Source organism: Hippopotamus amphibius, chromosome 16, assembly GCF_030028045.1.
Source record: "Hippopotamus amphibius kiboko isolate mHipAmp2 chromosome 16, mHipAmp2.hap2, whole genome shotgun sequence".
NCBI classification, from domain to species: domain Eukaryota; kingdom Metazoa; phylum Chordata; class Mammalia; order Artiodactyla; family Hippopotamidae; genus Hippopotamus; species Hippopotamus amphibius.
Genome location: NC_080201.1, coordinates 23,683,211 through 23,705,892, shown reverse-complemented (window position 1 = coordinate 23,705,892; position 22,682 = coordinate 23,683,211). Strand labels below are relative to the sequence as shown.

Here is a 22,682-nt window from a genome sequence, read left to right as displayed (position 1 = left end):
TGAACAATATAACATTTTCATTTATTTTCTCTCATTTTATTATGTTTTGTAATGTAAGAATAGCATAGCCTAGAAAATAAAATGCAGAAAATTATAAAGAAAAGAAAAAGAAAAAGATAATTCACCACATGTATTGGGAAAAAAGTTTTACTATATTGGTATATTTCCTTTTACTGATTTGTGGTAGAGTTGTTAACATGAATTAATGTCGGGAATTAACCCCTTATTTTGTTTTTAATTAAGGTTACGTGATTATTATTTATTCATTCGATAGAATCATACATTGGGGATTCGTGTAATCTTACGTTGTTTTCAACTGGGGAAATCTTTATATCAGAAATAGTGGATAGTGGTTTTAGATACGATTAGGATTCTTCTTACGTTAGTTTTTAAAATCAAGAATATTGACTTTGTGTGTGAAAAGTGTTGAACGCTGATAATCAGAGTGATGGGCACGACAGGAGCTTTTTTGTTAATGTTTGATTATATTTTTTATGTATTAACATATCGCAATAGATACACGCCAGGTACTCTGTTCATATCACACATATATTTTTAATTATATTCTATACACATTTTATAACGTGCTTCTGATATTTATTCCATTGCCATCATGTTCCCATGTTCTAGATTTCAATCATTTTTGGATGATTCATACTATTCTGCTATGGGAATACGCAAGGAAAGCCTTCCCAGTTGTGCAGCCTTTACGTTTGCCCGATTCTTCCCTCTGAGTTTTGGCTTCACATTTGTGATAGGAATCAATTCTCTGCTTTATTTTTTCCACACTGAATACTTTGGTGCCATTTATTCATAAAATAGTGTTACACAATCTGGCTTTTTCACCCACAGACATATAACTACTAGCATTTTGCTTCAAGTGGGAAAAATATCTGCCTCAGTGAGATGACCCTTAAGGGGACTGACAAAACATGCAAGATTCTTCTTGTAAGAAGTCTGCATGAATTTAGTTTTCACGGTATCTACAGAGACAAGCAAGTTATACACCCTCTCACTTGGCCCCTTGGTAAGGAACAAAGACACAATTTGGCTGTGTCCAAGAGAGACTGTGTGACTTGCCCCTCCAGCTACCTTTGTAGCAGAGGTGAAAAGAAACAGAGTGAGAGTCTGGGGGCTACCAAGAGAAAGAATTAGGAGATGTCTTGGGATTTTACTCATGTACAAAGTCAGCTAATAGATTGCGTGCACCTGTGTGTGTGTGTGTATGTGTGTGCGTGTATGCGTTGAGGGTTTCTGCTAACATACATAACTCATAATATTCCATTTTTTTTTATATTGGCATCAAAAGATTTCCAACAGCTGTGGGATGCCTGTTATTTCTAAGTCAGGACATCGGGCAAAAGGCAGACAACTCTTGTTGTCTGGCCAGATTGAGACATGCGATGCTGACTTGCATTCCTGCCGAATTATTGGTGCACAAAGCTCTGTCTGAGTAGGCACAAGCTTCATGAAACTGACAGGGAATTGTTCTCGCAAGGCCGAAGATACAATCTGGCTGAGGGTGTGTAGCCCAGTGCTCTTAACATGCAAACGGCCAGCAAAAATAATGGCATGTCAAGTGCAATTTTCTCACCAGCCGCTGACACCATAAACTGTAATATAGTGTAATTATTTGGCATCCCGCGTCCTTCATACTAAGCGCCACCCAAACGATTTCCAAGTTACGGGGAAGAGGGAAGGTTAGAAGGTCAAATTTAAAGAGAGAGAATGAGTCAGTGCCTTGGAGGGAGAGAATTATAAATAGATGTGGCATCACCAGTGAGAGTTATATCCAAATAAGGAACTGCTCAGAAATCCAGGTAGGAGGGGAAAAGGGAGGAAAGAGAGCAGAGGACTTTATGTAAGAAAGAGGATTTAGGATATATCTCTGACCACCTGGAAAGCAAACCGTTTTTTCCCAAAATAAAGCAGTCTGAGGAACTGAGGATCACAGAACCACAGAACAAGAGCTAAAGGAACTTGGGCCAAAAATTGATAGATGTTGCACACATTTTTTTTTAATATTGCTTCTTTTTCTCTTCCACGGGGATTTGTATCTTAAATATAATTCCATTATCTACTATACAATTACAAGTGAGGAAACTGCGCCCGAGAGACGTTGTGTGACTTTCTCTTCCAGCTCCTTTATAGCAGAAGGGAAAAAAGACAGAAGCCAGATCTCCAGGAGATTCTTGCCCATCATTCTATTTGATCCAGGTACTAGCATCTCAACCCTAGTTCTCTGTCTTTCAGTTACCCTGACCCTCTCTCAGCTTCCTCAACAGTCTTGTGCATATGCTATGCCCTCTGTGGGAACGCTGTCTCTTTTCAACCCGGCCCCCTAGTTCACCTGGCTTTGGCATCTCAGCTCACAGGTGATTTCTTTAAGGAAGATTCCATCATCCCACTGAATAGACTAGCTTCCTCTGTATGTGCTTCCACAGACCCATGTTCCTTCACTCCAGAGTACTTATCTCAGTTTTAATGTAACATATTCTGATTATTTTCTTAACATCTGTCTCCCCCTAGTAGCCCATTATGACAGAGGGCATGGGTCTGTATTTGCTCAGAGCTGAGAATCCACTGGTAGCAACGCTTAGTAGGTGCTCAATAAATATTCGTGGAATGACCTGATCGATCACCATCCTGACTCACAGCCAAGGGCTCTCAGGATGGCATCAAGCAGCCTGCCTTAAAGAATCCACACACAGTTAGTTCACCCCAAGGACAATATTTTTGTCTCTGTTATAAGACTTATGAAAACCACCATGGGTTTTCCTTCTCTTCCTTTTCTAAGACTAGAACAAATAAGAATATAGGGTGAAGGGTCCCATGTACCACCTTATTCTCTTCCAGAACTGGCAGAGAAAGTTAACCCAGGAGGTCTAAGTATTTATGTGTGCATATGAACAGGCTACAAACTCCCTTGTTCCACAGAGAGCTGGAGCCAGGAGTGGAGTCTGTTTGGCTGGCGTTCATTTTTCAAAAATTCAGAACGATTTTTGGTCTAGTTTGTGATATAAGCACAAACCTAAGTTTGCAGAACCATTGGAAGATAATGGAATCCCCAGCCTGCATTGCTCCGTGCCACTGGTAAGGGGGACAGCCTGCAGAGAAGACTCTGTAGCCTTCTTAAGGAGACCTGTTCTAGTTCTGTGAAAAATGCCATTGGTAATTTGATAGGGATTGCATTGAATCTGTAGATTGCTTTGGTAGTATAGGAGACTTGTTTTAACAAATTAACTTATCACTGTTACTACCTGAAAGAAGGACTTTTAAAATCAATACACAGAAACAATGTTTAAACTACCCAGCAGGTCTCTAAAATACCAATTGAAAGGGAGAACATGACAGCAATGTATTGCCCCTTTGACTGAAAAATGGTATCTGTATTAAAGCTGATCGGGTTTATTTTATAAATTCCTCCATTATTTAGGTGAATTATTCATTCACTTATTCACGCAAAATATTTACGAGCTCTCCCTATATGCAGGCAGTGTTCTAGGTTCTGGGATATTCAATGAAGAACAAAGGAGACAAAATCCTTTTCTTTGTCGAACTTATATTCTAGTAGGACACAAATCATAAACAAGATAAAGTATGGAGTATGTGAGATAGTGATTGGAAAGAAGGAGAAAAAAAATGCATAGTCAAAGGGTATGAAATATCAGAGATGGGACGGTTATATTGTAGACAGAATGGGGCAGAGAAGGCTCTGTAAGAATACAAATGTCAACTTCATTTTAATTCAATGGGAAATATACAGGTTTATGCTGCTTCTGGTCAAGGGGACCCTCAGTCATCCCACCCTATCCCATGACGCTGCATAAGGCTTTCTGTCCATCACTCCAACTACACACACACACACACACACACACACACACACACACACAATTAAGAATACAATCATGAATACAATTGCTATGTGCAGGCACTATGAATACATTATTTTATTTATTCTTATCTACTTGTATTTATCTTATTTGGATAACCCTTGAAGAGCTTTAATGACTTTCCCAGGGTTAACATCCAGAAAGTGGCAAAGCCAATATTCAAACCTCTGCAGAGTCCATCTCTAAGGCTTAGTTCTTTCTCTGCACCTAACTGCCTACCAATATAGTGAAAACAGACAACGAAGGATGTAAGGGTATATGTGAAGCTCTGAAGAGCCAGTCACTTAAAAACTGGCTCTGCCCTTGCGCTTGAACTCTGTCTGCCAGGCCCAAGGCTCCCACCATGGTGACTTGCAGGAGGGCCTCTTAAAAAGCAGGTATGCTCATAAGTTACTAATGCTTCTCAGCCAGTTCTTGGGGAGAAGCTCAGCAATGAAGTGGTTTAGAGTCAGCTGTGGAAGAGCCTGCACAGAGATGAAACATTGTAAAGCACCGGTCAGCACCCTGATACAGATCATCCCCTCACTCAGCCTGACTGGTAATCTGCAGCAATCACCTGGAATGCATTTTGGGCTTTGCTACAACCCAAGATCCTCAAAGGCTAAACTGTAATAATTCAGGGGCAATTTTCTTTAAGGGGAAATATACATGATTGGAGATGTCTGCAGAAAAAGTTCTTCAGAAAATAACTGTAACTCAGATTTAACAATTGTTTGCGAATTGGCCATGCCAAGGATCTGAATCACTTTGGCCATTTCAAAATCCTAGGGTTCACTAGCAACATTTCTATCCTTCAAAGATGCATGAATTTTCAAGTAGAACTAAGTCACAAAGGGATAGTAAATGCCACATTGTTTGCCTCTCTGTTGCTACATTTGAAGAATGGAGGTACAGAGAGTCACTAGAGCCTGAGTCTAAAACAAACCCCAACTTAATTACTTTTTATATTCAGATAAAAATAGAAAGTTCTTCTGGGGACAGCAAGTTTGTTTATATTACACAAGACACCATCAGTGTGATAGACCTCTATAGAGATAACTAATAGAAACGGAGAAAATATTCATCAATTATATATGTCTGCATGTGTCGTATACCCAGAATTTCCTATGGTATGAAAACACCTTGCCTTAGGGCTGGCTAAAGAAGTTCTGAATATCCAGAAAGTAAGAATTTAAGAACTCTGCATTCTATACTCAATAATTCTTAAGTGCAAATTGTAGTTTAAATACATGGTAACTAGGATACAGTGTATAAAATTACGGCCTGGGGAATCCCCAACCTGATTCAGATTCAGATCATTTACCAGCTCTACAATCTTGGTCTGCTTTATTAATCCATCTAAGTTTCAATTTCTGCACTTAACCCCCTCACCCCCCCCACCCCCCCCCCCCCCAAAAAAAGATAATGTGGTCCAGAAGCCCCTACTCAAAACCCACTGGGCCAGATGTTTTGGAATTGAGTCGTTTTCACATTTAAAAATGTATTAAGGTAGATAAACTGCAGAGTAAGTAAAACCTTCAGCAGAGTCTGGGCAGCAAGCACCCTGTAATCAAACACATTAACATTTCTGCTGGGAAATATATGAACAGTCACAGTAATGGCATGGATTACAAGTATAAATAGCCTCCAGTCAGTTCTGCTACCTGAGTGTGTATCCAGCATCTGGAAAAAAAAAAATCTTTTTTTGTACTTTGGACTTAGAAAGAAAGGAGTGTAGACCTGTGTTACACAGGCACTGTTTGCATATATGTATATAAGCACACATACACACCTATGCATGTGCATCTAAAGAGAGAGCAGGAGGGAACTACTGTTAGAATCAAACAAGAATGTGCCCACAAAGTGCTTTTAGGACAGTGCTCAATACAAAACAATATTGACCAGAATGTGAATTCCTTGAAGGCAGGGATCATTGTTTTGTTCACTGATATGCCCCCACATGCCTAAAAAAGTGTTTGGCTCAATAAATATTCTTTGAATGATTCAGGACTCCACCTCATCCAGATTTCCCTTGTCCAAGTAGAACTATATGAAATGCAAACGCATAATCCTTGGGGAGGCTCAAATCTGCTTTGCAAGACAATGAGGTAGAAGCAGGGATGGGATCAGAAGTTCCCAGTGAGACACAAAGTGTTAACTCACGTTTTGAAGATCAATATTTGATTTTTTTTAAAAATCGCTGCACTTGGGAAATACGTAATATTGGCATGATTCACTCCTGAATCTGACTTATCAGGAAAATCAGTCCTTGGCAGGCTCATAATCGGAATTCTATCTACAATGATGGTGTGTGTTAAAATTAACAGGAGCTTATGAACGATTCTGAGGAAGCAACATGTATAGTCTTCAATAACCCACCGTGAGATTCTGAAAAGCAGGGAGCCCTTATCTACACAAGGAACATTTGTCTAACCTGCCAACGACAAGAAAACAAATGTAAATCCAGCCTAACACGTGTATGCACATGGACGTGTGCACACACACACCCCACTGAACTAAAATTTTGATTATATACACTTGATTCCATCTGACGATGAATGAACCAGTTTCCTATTGCAAAGTTTACTGAATTACAGTAAGTATAAAGCACTGCTAAGTACCCACTCCAAGAACTTACCTTTCTCCATCCTAGGTTAATAACTGAAACGAACAAAAAGAAAAACAGAAAGAAAAAAAGGAGAAACATCTACCTGCAATTGCAGATACATGGCCTCAAACTAAAACCGGCCCAAATAACATCTTAGGGATCCAGGGGGTAGAAATTCAAACTGAGCAAAAATGCATACCTCTTCCAATCGCTGTAAGCTACAGAAAAGGTTTGGCATGCAGATTTCTTGCATGAAAGGAGAGCAAAAAAGCTTCTTTATGTATGCATTACAAAGTGTTATTATAGCTATGCTATAATACATGGGGAAGGTGGGAGAGGTGGGGAGGAAGAGCTTTCCAGAGAAGAGCAGTTTGTCTACATTTAAATCTGCTAGTGCGGGATTACTCATATTCCTAAAGAAACCAAGAGGTAAACTAACCAACCATCTGGCCTACAGTACTTACAGCTAAGTGTGGGAACAACTGTGACAAGCCTCGTGTTAAAGATCTAGAGACCAGTAATAGATCCTGAAACTGGGATCTTAAAAATGAAGCTTACCCGGCCAACAAGGATCGGTTCGGGTCCAGAAAACTCTTCCAGGACAAACATTTGATTCCAAACCCAGCCTCTTTTGGAACGGTTCAAAATCCGCTGTTCTTCACTCAGCCTGTTTAGTTCCAAAGGGGATCCACTCATTAAAACTGGAGACTGATTCGCTGGAGCCGTGTGAACGCAAGGGGGAAGCGTAATCCATAATATCATGAATGGAGTCCAGAGATCCAAGAGCATTTCCACTAGCCGTTCTGGCATGGTCCCACCAGTTAAGCAAATCACCACGAAAATAAGACAATTATTTTTTTTGCCTCCGGTCTGCAGCCATCCAATTCATCATGCAGCGCGGAGCGTTTACTTACAGCTCTGCTGCATGTTTATAGCACAGGAAACAGACATCGTCTAAGCAGCTTTTCTAAGACCACGATCCGACGGCGTTCCTCCTCATTGAAATTTCCTGCAAAAACAAGGAGGAAGAAAGATAAAGGTCCACTGCAACAGGTTTTAAAACAAAATCACTGCTTTTCAAAAGCACGTAAATGAACAAGAGTAGGCATTCCCCAGACCCTTGAGTTGAGAAAGTGGGTCTGAGGAATTAGAACAGGTAGGCTAATAGGTCTTTTTATGTTGCCAGCTTTATTTAGACTTTCATATTAATTTTTGTATCTACGTTACTTATCAAAAACCGCTTGAAGGAAGTGAAGTTCTCTTTTCCCTCCATCCCTTTCTTCTTTTCTTCCTTTTCTCTCTCCATTACTCCCACTCTCGCTTTTTTCAGTCTTTGTGGTTGTAATGCAAGTTTGGGTGTTGCCAATGCAGCCCTCTTGCTCTCTTGTAGAGACTGCAAGCCCCTTCCTTCCTCCCTTCCTTCCTTCCTTCCTTCCTTCCTTCCTTCCTTCCTTCCTCCCTCCCTCCCTTCCTTCCCTCCTTCCTTCCTTCCCTCCTTCCCTCCTTCCTTCTTTCTCTTCCCCTGCCCCCACCCCACCCTCCCAGTTTAAAGATAAGTTCTAGTTCACTTTAGGCGGCGCTATGTGAAGAAACTAGCCTTTAATGGGTAAATTAAAAAAAAAAATTACAAATGAGAACAAGAAGGGAAATATCCCCAATTTTCACAGTCTTAGCTGCCACAACCCATCAGAAGGGATGGTCCAGTTCAGGGTGCAGAATGCAGTTCTCTGCCAGGATGCAAATAACGAGTGAATAAAATTAGAATGCTCCCAGAGAGAAATCCTGTAATGTCCAGCATGTATGTTATAATCAGGACGGTGTCAAGCCTCCCATTCCAGATGTACAGTTGAACAGGAGATTTAAATTATGAAAAGCTCCTTTGGGAATGAATTGTGGTAAAAATACAATTTTCAATTGAGGAGATTCAGAAAGGGATGGACCAAAAAAAAAATCCCCATTACCTGAGGTGTCAAATACATTTCTTTGCTTACCTTCAGCGTGGCAAAACGCGTTGCTTCCCTCTCAAAAAAAATTATTTTTAAAGAAATAATGTTCACTGCAGATCCCAGAGAGAAGCCTTGATGAATTACATTAAATGGGAAACTAATTCCTCAGGACACCATGGGGAACAGTTTGGCTCAGGGAATTCATAATGGGGTAGGGGAACCTTTCCCCTGTAGGTCCCTGGTTCCATTCTGACTCGGAATGGGAAAGCAAGAAAGTCATTCACATTGACTGGGCTAGTGAGTGGCCTTCGTGAAGCCAGCTGAAAGGGGCAGACCCAGATTCTGCTGTAAGACAGGAAGGATCTGATCTAACCAGATGGTCACTGGGATTCTTCTGCTTCTCACTCTTTGCTGGGGCTCAGCTCAATTACTGGGACTCTCTCTGCACCTCAAAAGAGGCCCCACCCTGATGAGTGCATAGGGAAGTCACTGCAAGCAGCAGCTCTTTCGAAAAGCTTTCAACAGGGAACCAACTCAGAGCAAACAGAGTCCAGAACAACGTCCCAACTTTCCCCAGCGTTGTCTTCCTTTAAAGCAGATTTCCAGTAAGGCGTTCTCTCATCCCAGTGTGACAGCAAACCTTTGCAGGCTTCACATTGAAAACAAAAGTTGAAAGGTCTTGATAGGAAATTCCCAAATATTAATATCGTTCTGAATTGCCAATTCACATAAGCTGCATTAATACTGAAGTACTTAAACAGCATGTACAGTATATCCATCACATGCCATGCTCTCCTAGATTTGGGGTGGGGACAGTGATATAGCACCAGTGTGCTATTCATCAGATTCTCTGTTTTAGAGGCAGAAAAGCCTGGGCTTGAATCCCATCCCACCCCACTTGCTGTCTCGATAATGGAAAAGCGACCTAAGTTTTCTGAGCTTCCGTTTTTCTCTTCTGCAAAATGGCAATGATAATAATCCTTACCGTCTAGGCAGTAGGGTGATTCAGAAACAAGACTCGTGGGAAGCAGCCAGGACATGGGAAACGCTCATTAAGGTGTGGTGCTTATGGTTTTCCTGAGCCAGGCTGGGAGGGTGGTACTGACACCATCCCTGAACTTGAGACGCTTTGGTAAAAAAGTCAAATGAATGAGCAAAGAGTGAAGCTGCGTGACTTCTGCAGGAGAGGTAGTCAAGGTACCAGAGTCATAAAAAGGCAGTCAAAAATCCTCCCCAAGCTGCGATGTGGGAGGACGGGGGTGAGGTTGGTGAGAGAAGGGCTGGACCACATTGCATGGAAGGCGATACTCATTCCATTCACGGAGGCTCAGCCTGAAAAGAGACTTATTCTCCCCAAACACACCCAGCTCCATGCTGGGCCACATGCTGAACGTTCAAGAGCCATGTAGACCATTCCCTGCTGGCCTGAGCACTGCAGGGGCAGAACCATGAGACGGCTGTGAGAGCGTTCTCTAGCGCCAGTCAGCATAGGGTGTGAATTCCAATCAAAGAGCTATCCTTACCAGTTGCATAACTGGGGGCCAATTAACACCAACAGCTAGAATAATATCTCCTTAGCTGGTTTATTTTGAGGATTAAAAGAGATAATCTTGGTGAAGTAATTAAGAAAAGCTAGAATGTACCGTTATTTTTAAATTGTGCCAAATACCCTGCAAGTATTCTCCAGCATCTGCTCTGCTGTTGATGATTCTGGGATAAAGAAGTTTAATCCCAATTTAAACTCCTAACAGACATTTCCTTGATGGAAGCCACTAAGCAGATGGGATGCCACCAAGCCACTCAGGATGGAATGTGACACAACTGGTACGCTGCCTGAACTCGCCAGAATCAGGTAAAAAGTAGTAACAGACGCTGAAACAAATTTATACAATGACATAGCTTCACTTCTTAGAATGACGGTATTAATAAATAAACATATGCATAGCCCTAAATAGTATCCATTAACACAATATCTTACAGTTAGATGAAGCTTACTATGCCTTGTACTCTTTTGTTCAAAACCAAGATGCAGAATAATTAAATGACTTGCCCAAAGAACACCTTTGGTAAAGAGCGAACCATTGTTTGAATCTAGGTAATCTAACTTCAAAATTCTTTCTTACCACCATCGCTTTTCTCATTATATAAATATTTAATAAGCACATACTGTGGGTCAGGCACTAAGGCTAGGAAAACAAACAGATCAGAGTTCTTATCTTCAGGAAGCCAAGAGTCTAATGGATAAAGACTTAGAAATGGATACTTAGAATATATTATTTAGTCTGGGAAGGGTTAGGGTAGTACAGAGTGATAGGTATGAGACTCATCTTCACCACCTTAAAGCAGGCTTCCTGGAGGAAGTGTCATCTAAATGTTGAGAAGGAATTCCCCAATTAGGGGGCAGGGGGAGCAGTTGGTGTAAAAGGACATTTAAGTCAATCAGTGGACAGGAACAAAACCACCACTAATCCAGGATCTGTGGATGAATCAGTACCTAGGGTAGTTTTTAAATCATTTCTTGTCATATCATCCAAACCAGGGCCATGATATCTTCTCCCTCCCCACCAAATTCACCCTAATCATGGTCTCCAGAGTACAAGTCACATCAGTGCCCTCTTCTCTGCCAGTTCTTTGTGAAGAAAAAAGCATGTTTGATTTCCAAAGCTTTGAGGAATAAAAATAAGTACCATCCCATGGAGAGGGCATGGGAGACAGCAAACTGAAGCACAATGAGATTGGTATTTTAAATAACGCTTAATTTTCCCTTAACTAAATACTGTCAGAGCCTGAGGTCATCTCTCTCTCTCTGCTAAAAAGGAACACCAGCAACAGTTAGAGGCAAGAGTATGCAGTTAAATATTTAGCAAGCGACTCCCTAAAAGAAAAAAAGAACCCCTGATTTTTTCATTTCCACGATAGAAATACATCCACCATGACCAATTTCAAGTTTGCAATGTGACCACTAACCAGGTCTGGCAGTTTGAGAAAATTTAACCATCAGCTCTGGTTTAAGCCAAAGAAGAATCCCTTCCAGAGCACCCCTAGGTGGGTGCTTCTGAAACTTTAGTATGCATACAAATTCTGGAAATCTTTCGAAAATGCAGATTCTGACCCTGTAAATCTAACGTGGGGCTTGCTACTCTGCATTTCTAATAATCTCACTTATGATGCCGATACTACTGATCAGAGGGCCATAGTTTGAGAAGCCTGGAGTTAAGAGAGAATAAAACCACCTTCTAACGCAGACCTTCTCACGAAGACCTGAAAGATTCAAATGTGTGCTGAGAAAGTCCCTTCTTCCTCAGTGTCCTTAAATGGCATGCCCATGAACTACTTAACCACCACAGAACACACATATATCGGACGTTGGGAAACCCGGCACTCGCGTGTATGAATACACAGGATTTTGTATGATGTCATACCATATATTGATACTTAACCCATACGGGACACTAGGAACACTGTTCCAGTAAGTGGTGTGTTCCCACGCATGCTATCAGGGGGTGCTGAGACTTGGCCTGCACTTCAGCAAAGTCTATTATTCAGAGAGAAATGGGATTCCACTGTGACAACTGGAACTGTACCATATATATGCAGGCACCTCTGCCACAGGCAGAGCTAATGTTGTCCTCTTTGATGATCAGAGAATAGCTTTATAGGAATTCTAGAGATGCAACTGAATGTTATGTCGCTGTTATCAGAATTAATAAACATTATAATAGTAGCTGCATACACAAACTGCTTAACTCTATGCAGGGAAGAAGAAATTGAGCAAGGTTGTAAAGCTTGGGTAAAAAAATCAATTTATTTTTAGATTTTCTAACCACAGTATGTATGTCTGGCCAAGCAATCCACTTTATTATAATGCTACTGCATTGATTTACACCCCGAGAGTGAGATGAAGAGATTTTACAGTCTCTCTGGAATTCTCACAAATATGTGACTCTTTAGAATTCCCCCATAAGAAGATGTTTTGTCTTAGGTAAGATACAATCCAACTTTTCGCTCACACTTACATTTTAGAGATAGTTTTAATTACAGCCTGATCTGACTCCACTGACCCCAACTTTTTTTTTTAAGGTGAACTTGGCCAACTTTCAGATATGTTAGTCATTATGCAAAAATACATTGCACCATCTATTTGGTAAGCAACATAGATTGAAGTTCCCAACCATGAGCCACACTCTGAAGCCTAAAATAAAAACGGGCTTTTACCGACACTTTAGAATTCAATCCTGCAGATTATTGTGGTTGACAGGAAATTATGCTTTTATTATCCACTGGGCTTAGTGGCCACAATATTTCATGGAAGCAAAAATGACACACAAGACCAGAGAGTTTCTATTAAAAATGTTTCTGACCTTGAATTTAGAGCCATTAGCAGGCTGCTTCAAAACAGGTAAATGCACTTTGAATTCAAAGTGGTATTTCAGCAACACAGGGTATGCGGTTCAGCCTGTGGCCCAGTGCAATTCACGCCAAGCCCTGAATAACTAGAGAGGAACAATACTTGCATGTGTCCAAATATAAATAATGCAAGAGAATTACCTTTCCTAAAGCCTTCAGAATTCCCTGACCAAATTCCCTTGGCAGGAGAGAATTCAATTTTTTCCCCTTATTCTCACACACACACACACACACACAGACACGTTTATCTCTCCCATCAACCATAACACTTTTGGACATCTTTCTTTGGCATCAGATCATACACTTATCCAGCTGTCTCTCTTTCCAAAAGCATATCATTTGCTTGTTTTGCCACCCAAAATAATACTTGCCAAATCCACTTTTGCTGTTATTGACACGCTATTGTTTTTCTACTGGAAGCTTTAGTTTTCCATAAATTCTATAATTACTGGTTACCATGGCAAAAATACACAGGTAGATGGATAGATAGACAGATAGAGACATGCCTTCTCCTCATCCTTCCCCAAGATGGAGTCAGAACTTCATCCTTCGCTTAGAAGCTTTCCTGCTCTAGACATTTCAGAATGGGGTAACAAAGACAAGAAGGTCAAGTTCCCTTTTCTAGTGTTTATAGATTCAGAACCTTACTTAATAAACTTTCTTAGAATTATAAGGTTAGTTAAGATACTGAAGCTGAATCTATCCTGTTGGATCTTCTTTAGGCAGAACTGTCTTGAAATCACTTCAAAAAAGATGAATCTAAGTCCTACACTTCCCTTGCCGATTAGACATAGTAGTGCCAGGAAGTCATTTCTCAAATGTAATCTGAATCCTTCCTTCTCCATTTAAAAGCCACACACTTTGCTGTCTTTAAATCACCTGCTCAAAATTTAATAATCAGAGACCTAATGAGTGAAAACAATGTGTGCTGGCTCTTCGATGGAAGAGGTCATGGAGATGTTGTGACTGCTGGTTCAGCCACAAGCTGGACCCGGGAAATCAAAGGCTTCTTAGCCCTCTCTGTCCTTGGAATGCACGTCCCGCCCACTGTTCCTGCACTGGGAGCCACTTCAAAGATGTAGCCTTGGTAAAGTAATGCATTACTGAGACCATCTGATCAGTGTATGTGACTGAACCCCGTGAATGCCTCTATAAACTTAAAGATTCTGGTGGGCAAGTGCAGAGATCTTGCAGTTGCCCAAGACAAGCCTCATATGTAAGTTCTCTTGCTTATCGATACTGCCACCTGCCAATCTGGAGTGGCCTGCCTCTTTCTTCAGTCTCTCCTGGTCCTCCAAGCACAAGGGCCAGCTTTGAATTTCACTGCCTGAAATTCCAAGGTTGCAAACCAACACCCCTTTAAATCTGAGTAACCACTAAGAATCAATCTTACTCTTAACAATCTTGTAATACAGCTGAACTGTGGGCACAATGGTTGAGAACACTGACTCTGGAGTCAGACAGAAGTCCTTTGAATCACAGTCCTGTCGTTCCTAAGATAAGTGACCCAGGCAAATGTATCTCAGTTGTGGCAGATGAGGAAACTGACTTGAAGGATGGTGAAAAAAATTAAATGAGAGAAGCCTTGTAAACCTCTTTGTCAATGTAGCAATGATAGTTACAATTTATTGACAGTTTCACCTGCCTAACAAAGAATCTTGACTGATTTTTTTAAAAACTATTTTATGTCAATTTCTTGCTGGATACATCAGTGGGGAAAAATCCAGTGCTCTATGCAGAGAGGTAATAAATAAAATAATTTTTTCAACTCGTTTTTGTTTTGTTTTGTTTTGTTTTGTTTTGTTTTTTTAGAGGCATGAACCAAGTGGGATATAAATAAAACAGCATTTCACAAATAGCTTTCCCTACATACGTACACTAATGACTACACTTAATGACCTCAAATAGTTTTATGTGGCTTCTGAAGGGCAATATTTTTTTAAATTTTATTGAAGTATAGTTGATTTATAATGTGTTAATTTCTGCTGCACAGCAAAGTGATTCAGTTATGCATATATACATTCTTTTCCATATTCTTTTCCATTATGGCTTATAACAGGATATTGAGTATAGTTCCCTGTGATATAAAGCAGGACTAAAAGGTGGTATTTTTAACCTAACCTCACTCCAGGGTTACCCATATTTTCTCTTTTTCACAGAAGACATGGCATTGTCCATCACCATTTCTCCTGAAAGGGCAAAGGGCAAGCATTACACGTCCATACCGGAACTACTCACTTTCAATCAAATTGTAACTACCCACTGAAAAAGCTGTTTCTTCTATAAGAAAATTTCCACTGCATGTCATAATCATCTAGTACATTCTCATGAGAATGGGCCAAGTGGGAAGTCCCTACTAATTCAAAGATGAGGACAAAGTGATATCTAAACACTTCTCACACAGGAGTTCAGAGAATATGATCCTAATTAGAGGTTGGATTCAGGTAGTGTCTTCTTCCAAAAACATTTAACACAATTTTTGTATGTATTTCAAGAACGTTTTAGCACTACTGATGATGGTTAAAAATTACAAGCTCTTCCTTCCTGCTTAAGAAATGTGGAAATGGTTAAAATCAGATATATCATATAACCAGGGCTACAGAGCCTGTAATACTGAAATTGAAATGCAGCCAAGTATCCCAGCATAATAAGTCACGATTCTTCCAATTAGATTATATTGTGTAGTAACCACCCTTACAAGTGCACTTTACTGTCATTCTTTCATGTTTCAAAGACTTTATAGCTTAAAAACCACCCACTGGCACTGTAACCATGAACTCTATATGGACACAGATGATGGATAAGTAGACAGAGAGCAAGCAGTCACTTGACAAAAATAATACTGAGATATCACACACAATGTATAGTTCCTAAAAGTTAAATTGCTTATACAGATTCTAAAATAAGTACTAACTTCAGCTACTATATTTTAGTGACATTCAAAGACAAGTATGTTTTACTACTCTAATCAAAATAGATATGAATTAATTTTTTTCCACATTTCTGAGCATCCCCATTTTAAAGATGGGAATACTTGAACATAGAAAAGGTAGATTCTGTTTGTCAAGCTGAAACAGCAATGGACTAATAAAGAATGAAATGTGCCCTTGTAAATTTTACATTAAATTTTGGAGATGAGGTTGCGTAGATAACAAAGAAAAGCATTCCCTGACGATATTTATATCCTTTCCCCATCGACTTATTTTATGTTACTTGTATCACATCAGGAGTCAAGTAGTCATATTTTATGCATGAATTCATCTAGAAAGAAACAATGCATGAAAAATATGGTTCTTGCTGCGAATAGAATACGAATATAGTAAAAATAACATTTTCACTTAATGATCTACATAGAAAGAATTAAGAAGATTCCATTTAACATTCCTTTGGAATAGATTCCATTTGCTTAAAATATCAGTAAATGCATCCACGAGCACCTTATCATGGAACCTAATTTTTTTCCTGTGTGTATTTGTGAGGGCCAGGTGTCCTGCTAATCAAAATCAACATAGAGGAGTCTTCTAACACACCCAGACTTGCAATTCACATGAGGTTGAAGTGAACTGTTCAAATACAATATATATTAAAGAGAGAAAGAGGAGAGGGAGGGAGGCAGCAAAAGAAGGAAAGAAGTGAGTTCTTCCTCGGGTATTTTTTTATACATTCTCTGCAAGGGAAAGGCTCAGACACTGAATTACACATGCAACACTTCCATAATTAGAGCATTTTTTCTCAATAAAATATAACTTTGCATCACAGAGTTTAATAGCATTCTTTATGTAAGTCTAGTCTTGGAGGCATTCTCAATTTTACAAAGCTGAATTATGAAATGTTTATATGTCCGTATCATTTAAAAAATGATTTCAAGGGAAAAATACATGCTTTGTGGAACAGGAATAAATTGATTTTTTTTTTTAAAAGGGAAAAGCTGTGTTTAAGAATAAACTTGGGACAATTATGAAATTTCTGTAGAAAAATTTGAGGTAGAATGTCACAATATTGGACTTTAGATATAATTGTATCCCTCCTTCTCCTTTACTGATAATCCCACAGAAAAGGGGAAAAAAAGGCAGTTTGCTAATCGTTAATGCATTAAATCAATGTTTACTGAGCACTAACTCCATGCTTTGCCCTCAACTAACCATCCTTCTAGCATTTGCAGTTGTTTTTGGCAAGGAGGATAAGGAAGGAAACTCACTGAAGGTTCCAAATACAAGCGTTATTCTTTTATGATGCTGTCCAAAGAGATACAGAAAATCACATCTATATATTTCTACCTACTAATAGAACTTTCCAAAAAAAAAAAAAAAAGTAAGACTTCTAAAGGCAAGAAGGTGGATGATATTTGCGATAGGGAATAGCACATGACATTTAAAACTCAGGAAATTAAAGCTTAGGACATGATAGAAAGAGGAAACTGTGTTGGCCCCGGTGCTTTGCCATGAAGAGGTGATGGAGATTTCGTTCGCGGCAAGATGTGGGAGAAGCAGCTAAATGGCATCCCTTGAACTTATATGTTTTCTGACCTTTTGAAGTTGCCAGGTTCAACTAATTTTCTCCTCCTGGTTACATCTGAAGCGGGTTCCAGAGGCAAGAACCAACAGTTCAGCAGAGATATATTGCACACATCACATCATCAACAACTTTCTATGGGAATGAAATGAGAGCCGACTAATAGCTCTTTGGTTAATTAAGGCCCACGACATCAGTCAATGGCCTTGAACCATCAAAATATTATTCTGTTTCACAAATACACATTTATGAGATTCTGGGGAAAATTTTCCCACACCACAAACAGATGTATTTGCGTTAGAAGACTAGTCAAAACACAAATCCAAGAAGCCAGGAGGGCAAATCAAATAATCTGAAACAGATGAAATGACAAAGGGAATATGATAAAAATCTCCAAGCTGAACCAATAAATGAGTTAGTTATCTAGGAACATTTTCAGGTTTTCTAGAAGTAAGCTCTGTGTGTGTGTGTGTACAACATGTAATACAGAGTAAAGGAATCAGCCTTGGTTTAATTCTACACTCTGTAGGAGGTGTATAATACACCAAAGTTAGAAGCCTTTTCCTAAACTAAAAAGCAAAGTTAGTCCATTTCAGCTGTGAATGTCAACAATGCTGAAAACAGAGACAATTGCATTTTTTCCTGCTTCTTTGAAATACATTGTAAGAAATACAAAATTATTGAAACCAGTATCAACAGCACCATTCAGCAGAATATTTTCAAAAGAAAGTCTTGGGACCTTGGATTGCATCTATAATTTAAAGACTATTCTGATTATCCTTGTTCCTTGATTTGTCAAATATCCAATACAAAACTTTGCTGATGGGGAAGGAAAGAATGGTTGGTAATACAAACTGAATGTCATTTTACCCATGAAAAGCTTTCGGTTGTGCATGGAAATTTTGCTCACACTGAAATGTTAATAAAGTCGTAAGGTGTGCCACCTTGAGTAGAAACATAATGAAAATTATTATTATTTTTCTTTAAAGCATTAGTTTACCTCTAACGATAAGGTTACTTCTGAACGGTTGATGAAGTATGGATTCTAACTTTTCTGTATGTGTTTGTTCCTTTTTCCTCACCAATAAACAGGGAATCAACCTGGAAAGGAAAGCCCTGAGGTACAATTTCTTGAACAGAACCATTATACCCTGATTCTTTTGAGTTTTCTTGCTTTGCTCCAACAATCAGGTGCTCCCTGCTAACCAGGAGCATCAGACCTTAAATCTGTGCAGTGTTTACGAGGAAATGCTGTATCATGAGTATATTTACATAATAGCCTTTACAAAATGCCTTCTCAAGTGGTCTATTACATCCTGTGGAGCATGTTTTACAAGGTGTTTAGTTGTTTTTTGTTCATTTGTTTTTTACTTGGAGCATACTGCCACTGGCTACTTAAACTGTATTCAGTGCTAAATTAAGGGGTTACCTTAGGTGAATACTGTCTTGACCAGAGTTCTGCATAATGCCCAAATAAAGTTGTTTTTCAGGTTAAAGACTTCCTTCCCTTTCCAGTTGATACGAATATAGCAGGCAAATGGAGCTGCTATTCCAGTGAGGGCTGTTATAAAATTGTTTTTAGGCTAAATCCATAACACCTTCAAGAGCTCATGAAATGTATCCTGGACACCAAAAATGCAGCCAAAATATGTTAAGAGTCTTGGGTAGAGAGATTTACCCATCTGGGATCTTGAGAGTTTTAAGAGACTATAGATTATAAGGCAGAAGAATTGATTTTTTAACTAGCAATAATAATTGGAAATATAAGATCCAGGTTGAAGGGGAGAATGATTAAAAAAGTTTGCATGACAACACTGCAGCACAAATTTCAGAGAACCTTAGCCAGTGTCTCTGAAATATCTGGCATATTTGTGATGGTCACAGGATACCTTGACGCCCATTGGGGTGTCCTGGGGGAACAGAATGAGGAAGATGAACTGCTACTAAACAGCCCTGAATGAAGAAATCTCCAGAATTGCTGGGAAGGCTCTTCTCTTTGTTTTCATAACAGATTTTCTCAACTCCAAGCCCGCTTCAGAGTCCAAGAAAAAAAAAAATATATCAAAGGTGATTTACAAATCCTGCGACTGCTCCAGCATGAAATGACTATGCGATGGGGAGCTTCAAATCTGCTAAAGCAGAATTACAGAATATTATTGTTAGTATTATTATTTAATAAGAGGGATAGCCCTAGAATTTCTTTCAGCCACAGAGCTCAGGGAAGTGGAAAAACATGTCTGGACATGATGATTATGGAGAACTCCCTTTGAGGGGTTAAAAAAAATGTAACCCTCAGAGAACATCTTCTAAAGGTATCAGACCTCTCAGTAAAAGAATCTCTCTCTTTCTCTTACACAGACACACACACACAGACACACAGACACACACACACACACACACAATAAAACCTCTGCAAAACTGGACACAGCTGATGAGAATCAAAAGCCAAGCAGAAAATTCAGTTCTGTTTGCCATGAACTACAGGGCTCATTTTGCATGCAGTGGGGTACAGCGGCCAGGTTGAATGGATGGAAAATCCCACTCAAATCTTACATAAATATCTCTTTCCCACACACAGTTTTCCAGTTGAAAAGCTCCTATAATGAAGCCAGAGGTGACAGCCTAGGGAGGGTTGTTAACCATTGAGATGGCTGTCAGGAGTCCTGTAAAGAGGGCAGGCGCTTCCAAAGGGCCCCAACCGTCCCCAGTCCCTCCGATCTACTTCGCGGTGGTACCAACTGGAGAGAGCAGTGCTCTTATACCTTCTCCAGCGTCCCCGTTCCCATTCTCGGCACACAAATACTGTGCAGTCAGTGAAAGAAAGCAGCCGCCTGATCTGATTAGCAGCTCCGGCGCGCTAAGGGATGGTCGCATCGTGCCTCTTAAAGAGGAAACTCTTGTGGAATCTTCAGGAAAGGGTGGTAAAGTTGAAAGGACCTTTTCTTCCATGCTTGATTATAAGCTCTATCCTTTAACTGGAGCTGAAGTGAGCAGCTGCCTGCCTGATTTTCCATCCCTGACTAATGCTGTGCGTTCGCAACAATAAACAATTAATGTTGTTTGATTTCTTACATGTAGCAGCCCAAGCGAACAGCTGCCATTTCGGCTCGCGGAGGCAAACGGCTCGTCCTAGACGTGCCGCCGGCCCTGTGCCTGCGGGGAAGGGTCCACGATAACGAAACTTCGAGGGTTTTGCCAGACTGGGAGGGGAAGACTTTGGTCTTGGGGACGGAAAAGGCGTAGGAAATTGTGGGTACCTGTTGGCATCACCGTTGGCGGCGGCAGGTTTTCACCGGCTCCTAGGCTTGGCTTGAGCCTGAGAGAACGGGAGCAAGTCCCTTACGAACCTGTTACGCGCTGGCAGAACCCAGGCAAGAGCCCGCTTTTCCCCGGGTCCCGCGAGGGGCGCGGCCCGCCCCCTAAGGGTTCGCGGATGAGGAGTGGGATGTCATAGAGCGCAGCTGTGGGCTCTGCCGGCGCTGGCAGAGGGAACCTGAGGGAGTCCCCGGCTCAGCTCCGGAGGCCTCTGTGCGCGCAGTCTCTCGGGCTCGGGGAGCACACCGCTTGCGGGTCCTGCCTGGATGCGCGGCAGCATCCAGGCGCCCGCAGAGCCGCGGGGCGAAGGGGGAGCCCGGCAAGTTTGCAGCGGGCAGCGCGCTCCCGGGCTGGAGGAGCCACTTGTGGGAAAGCTTCGCGCTGGGGCTCTCGCAGCGAAGTCCTGGCCCGCAGCCCCACCGCGGGGGTCGCCCTCCCTTTCCTCGGGGGTGGGGCGCTGCAGCGAATCAGCCAGAGGGCACCCCCGATCCTCTTCGCCTCCTTTCTGCTGGGGCTCGCACCCGCGTCTCATCCGGGGGCGGGTGCTTTCCATTCACCGCACCGACCCCGTGCGCGGCTGCAGCGGCGCCTGCCTGTGTCGCGAGGCGGCGGAATCGCCAGGCGACCGCAAGGAGGGAGTCCGGCAGGGAAACTGGAGGGGCACAGCCTGCTTGCTACTCCCCAGTATCTACTGTCAGAGCAGGTTGCAAAGATCGTCAGGTAGAACCCTGAGGCGATCCCATCATCTGTTCAGAGCAGGAAGGAAGACGCAGCTCAGCCCCGCACCCGGGCGGCGAACACGCATCCACCATCCGAGAGGCAGGAGGCGCGCAAGGTGTCGGAAGGGGCATAGGGATTCCTAAAAGAAAAGGTCCCTTCTGGGTCCTCGGGGCAGGGATTAAAACGAGGGGGCGTGGGGGGACCACTTACTCTTGCGGTTCTCCGCGCCGGTGAATTTCAAGCCTCTGGGTTCACAAATGGCTGGAGGGGCTCGAGGTCTGCTCCCGAGGGCGGTGAACGCCGAGCGGTCCCCGCGCGCTGGGCAGGCGCCTCCGGATGGCGTTCATGCCTCTCGGAGCTGCGGGGCTTGGGGCGGAGACGCGGGGCGCGCGCGCCGGGCTCTGAGGGTCCGCAGCCCAAAGTGCAGCTTCGCTGCGTGGACGCTACCGTCCGTGCACAAACCGGAGGCAGCGGATGAGCTTCGAGGAAGCAGGGAGATTCCAAATAGATCCACTAATTCTGGGCCGAGCGCTCTGGCGTGCGAGCCCGCCTGCCTGCCAAATGTAACTGTGAAGTGATGTGGAAAAGTGAGTCGGGTGCCTCCCCTGACGGATCTCATTGGGCAGAGCGCAGAGGCAGGTCTACCACTTGGAAATTCATGTAAGCGGCCCCCCCCCTCCCCGCCCCCTCCTTGCCTCCCCCCGGCGCTCTGGCGCGCTCGCTCCGTCGTTCTCTCCCGCTACCAAGTGGGCGCACAACTTTTCGCTACTCGCTCTCGAGCACGCCCCGCGCGTCTCCGCCGCCGGAGCCACTCGGCGAAGATGCGCCCTTCCGTGCCGTGCGCGCAGCCCGCGGAGGGTCGGGCTCCAGGATAAGAGGGTTGGCAGACGATAAAAGGATGCGGAAGAGGTACCCGCGAGCTTTCTCTTTGAGACTTCCCCGAGCTCTGGGGCTAGCGAGATCTTGAAAAGCGTCCCAGTTGTCCACGGCTGTTTTCCTTGGGAGGAAGAGGACGCGACAGGGCAAAGGGGTGCGCGCGGGCAGCTTACCTCCTCTTTATGCCAAGAACTTCCTGCAGACCGAGTAGGGTGTTTGTAAGACCGCTGCCTACTACTCAGACTCTGTGGTTTAGAGGCAGTGCGTCGTGGTCCTCTGGGTGGTGTGCGTTCCTCACATCCCCAGGCTGCTGCTTCTTTAGGCAGATGGGATGAGGGAGGGTAGACAGGCAGCCACGAGGGGCGCGTCGTAAGTGGGTGTGAAAAAAGCAGAACTTGCTTGGGAAATAAAGGGAGGGACTGCTAG

The 22,682-nt window shown here is 42.2% G+C and overlaps 1 protein-coding gene across 6 annotated transcripts in view; it reads right to left on the bottom strand.

The window, feature by feature from the left end:
- The window catches only part of CDH8 (cadherin 8), a 350,610-nt gene extending 328,684 nt beyond the window's left edge, over positions 1-21,926 (bottom strand). For 5 of the 6 annotated variants that reach the window (XM_057711553.1, XM_057711555.1, XM_057711551.1 and 2 more), the window contains exon 1: positions 7,039-7,290. In XM_057711553.1, coding sequence (XP_057567536.1) covers positions 7,039-7,290 — 252 coding nt within the window. Of the gene's footprint in view, positions 1-7,038; positions 7,490-21,590 lie in introns of those variants that run through there. The other variant, XM_057711556.1, reaches the window with a different exon arrangement.
- Between the last annotated feature and the right edge of the window lie 756 nt (positions 21,927-22,682).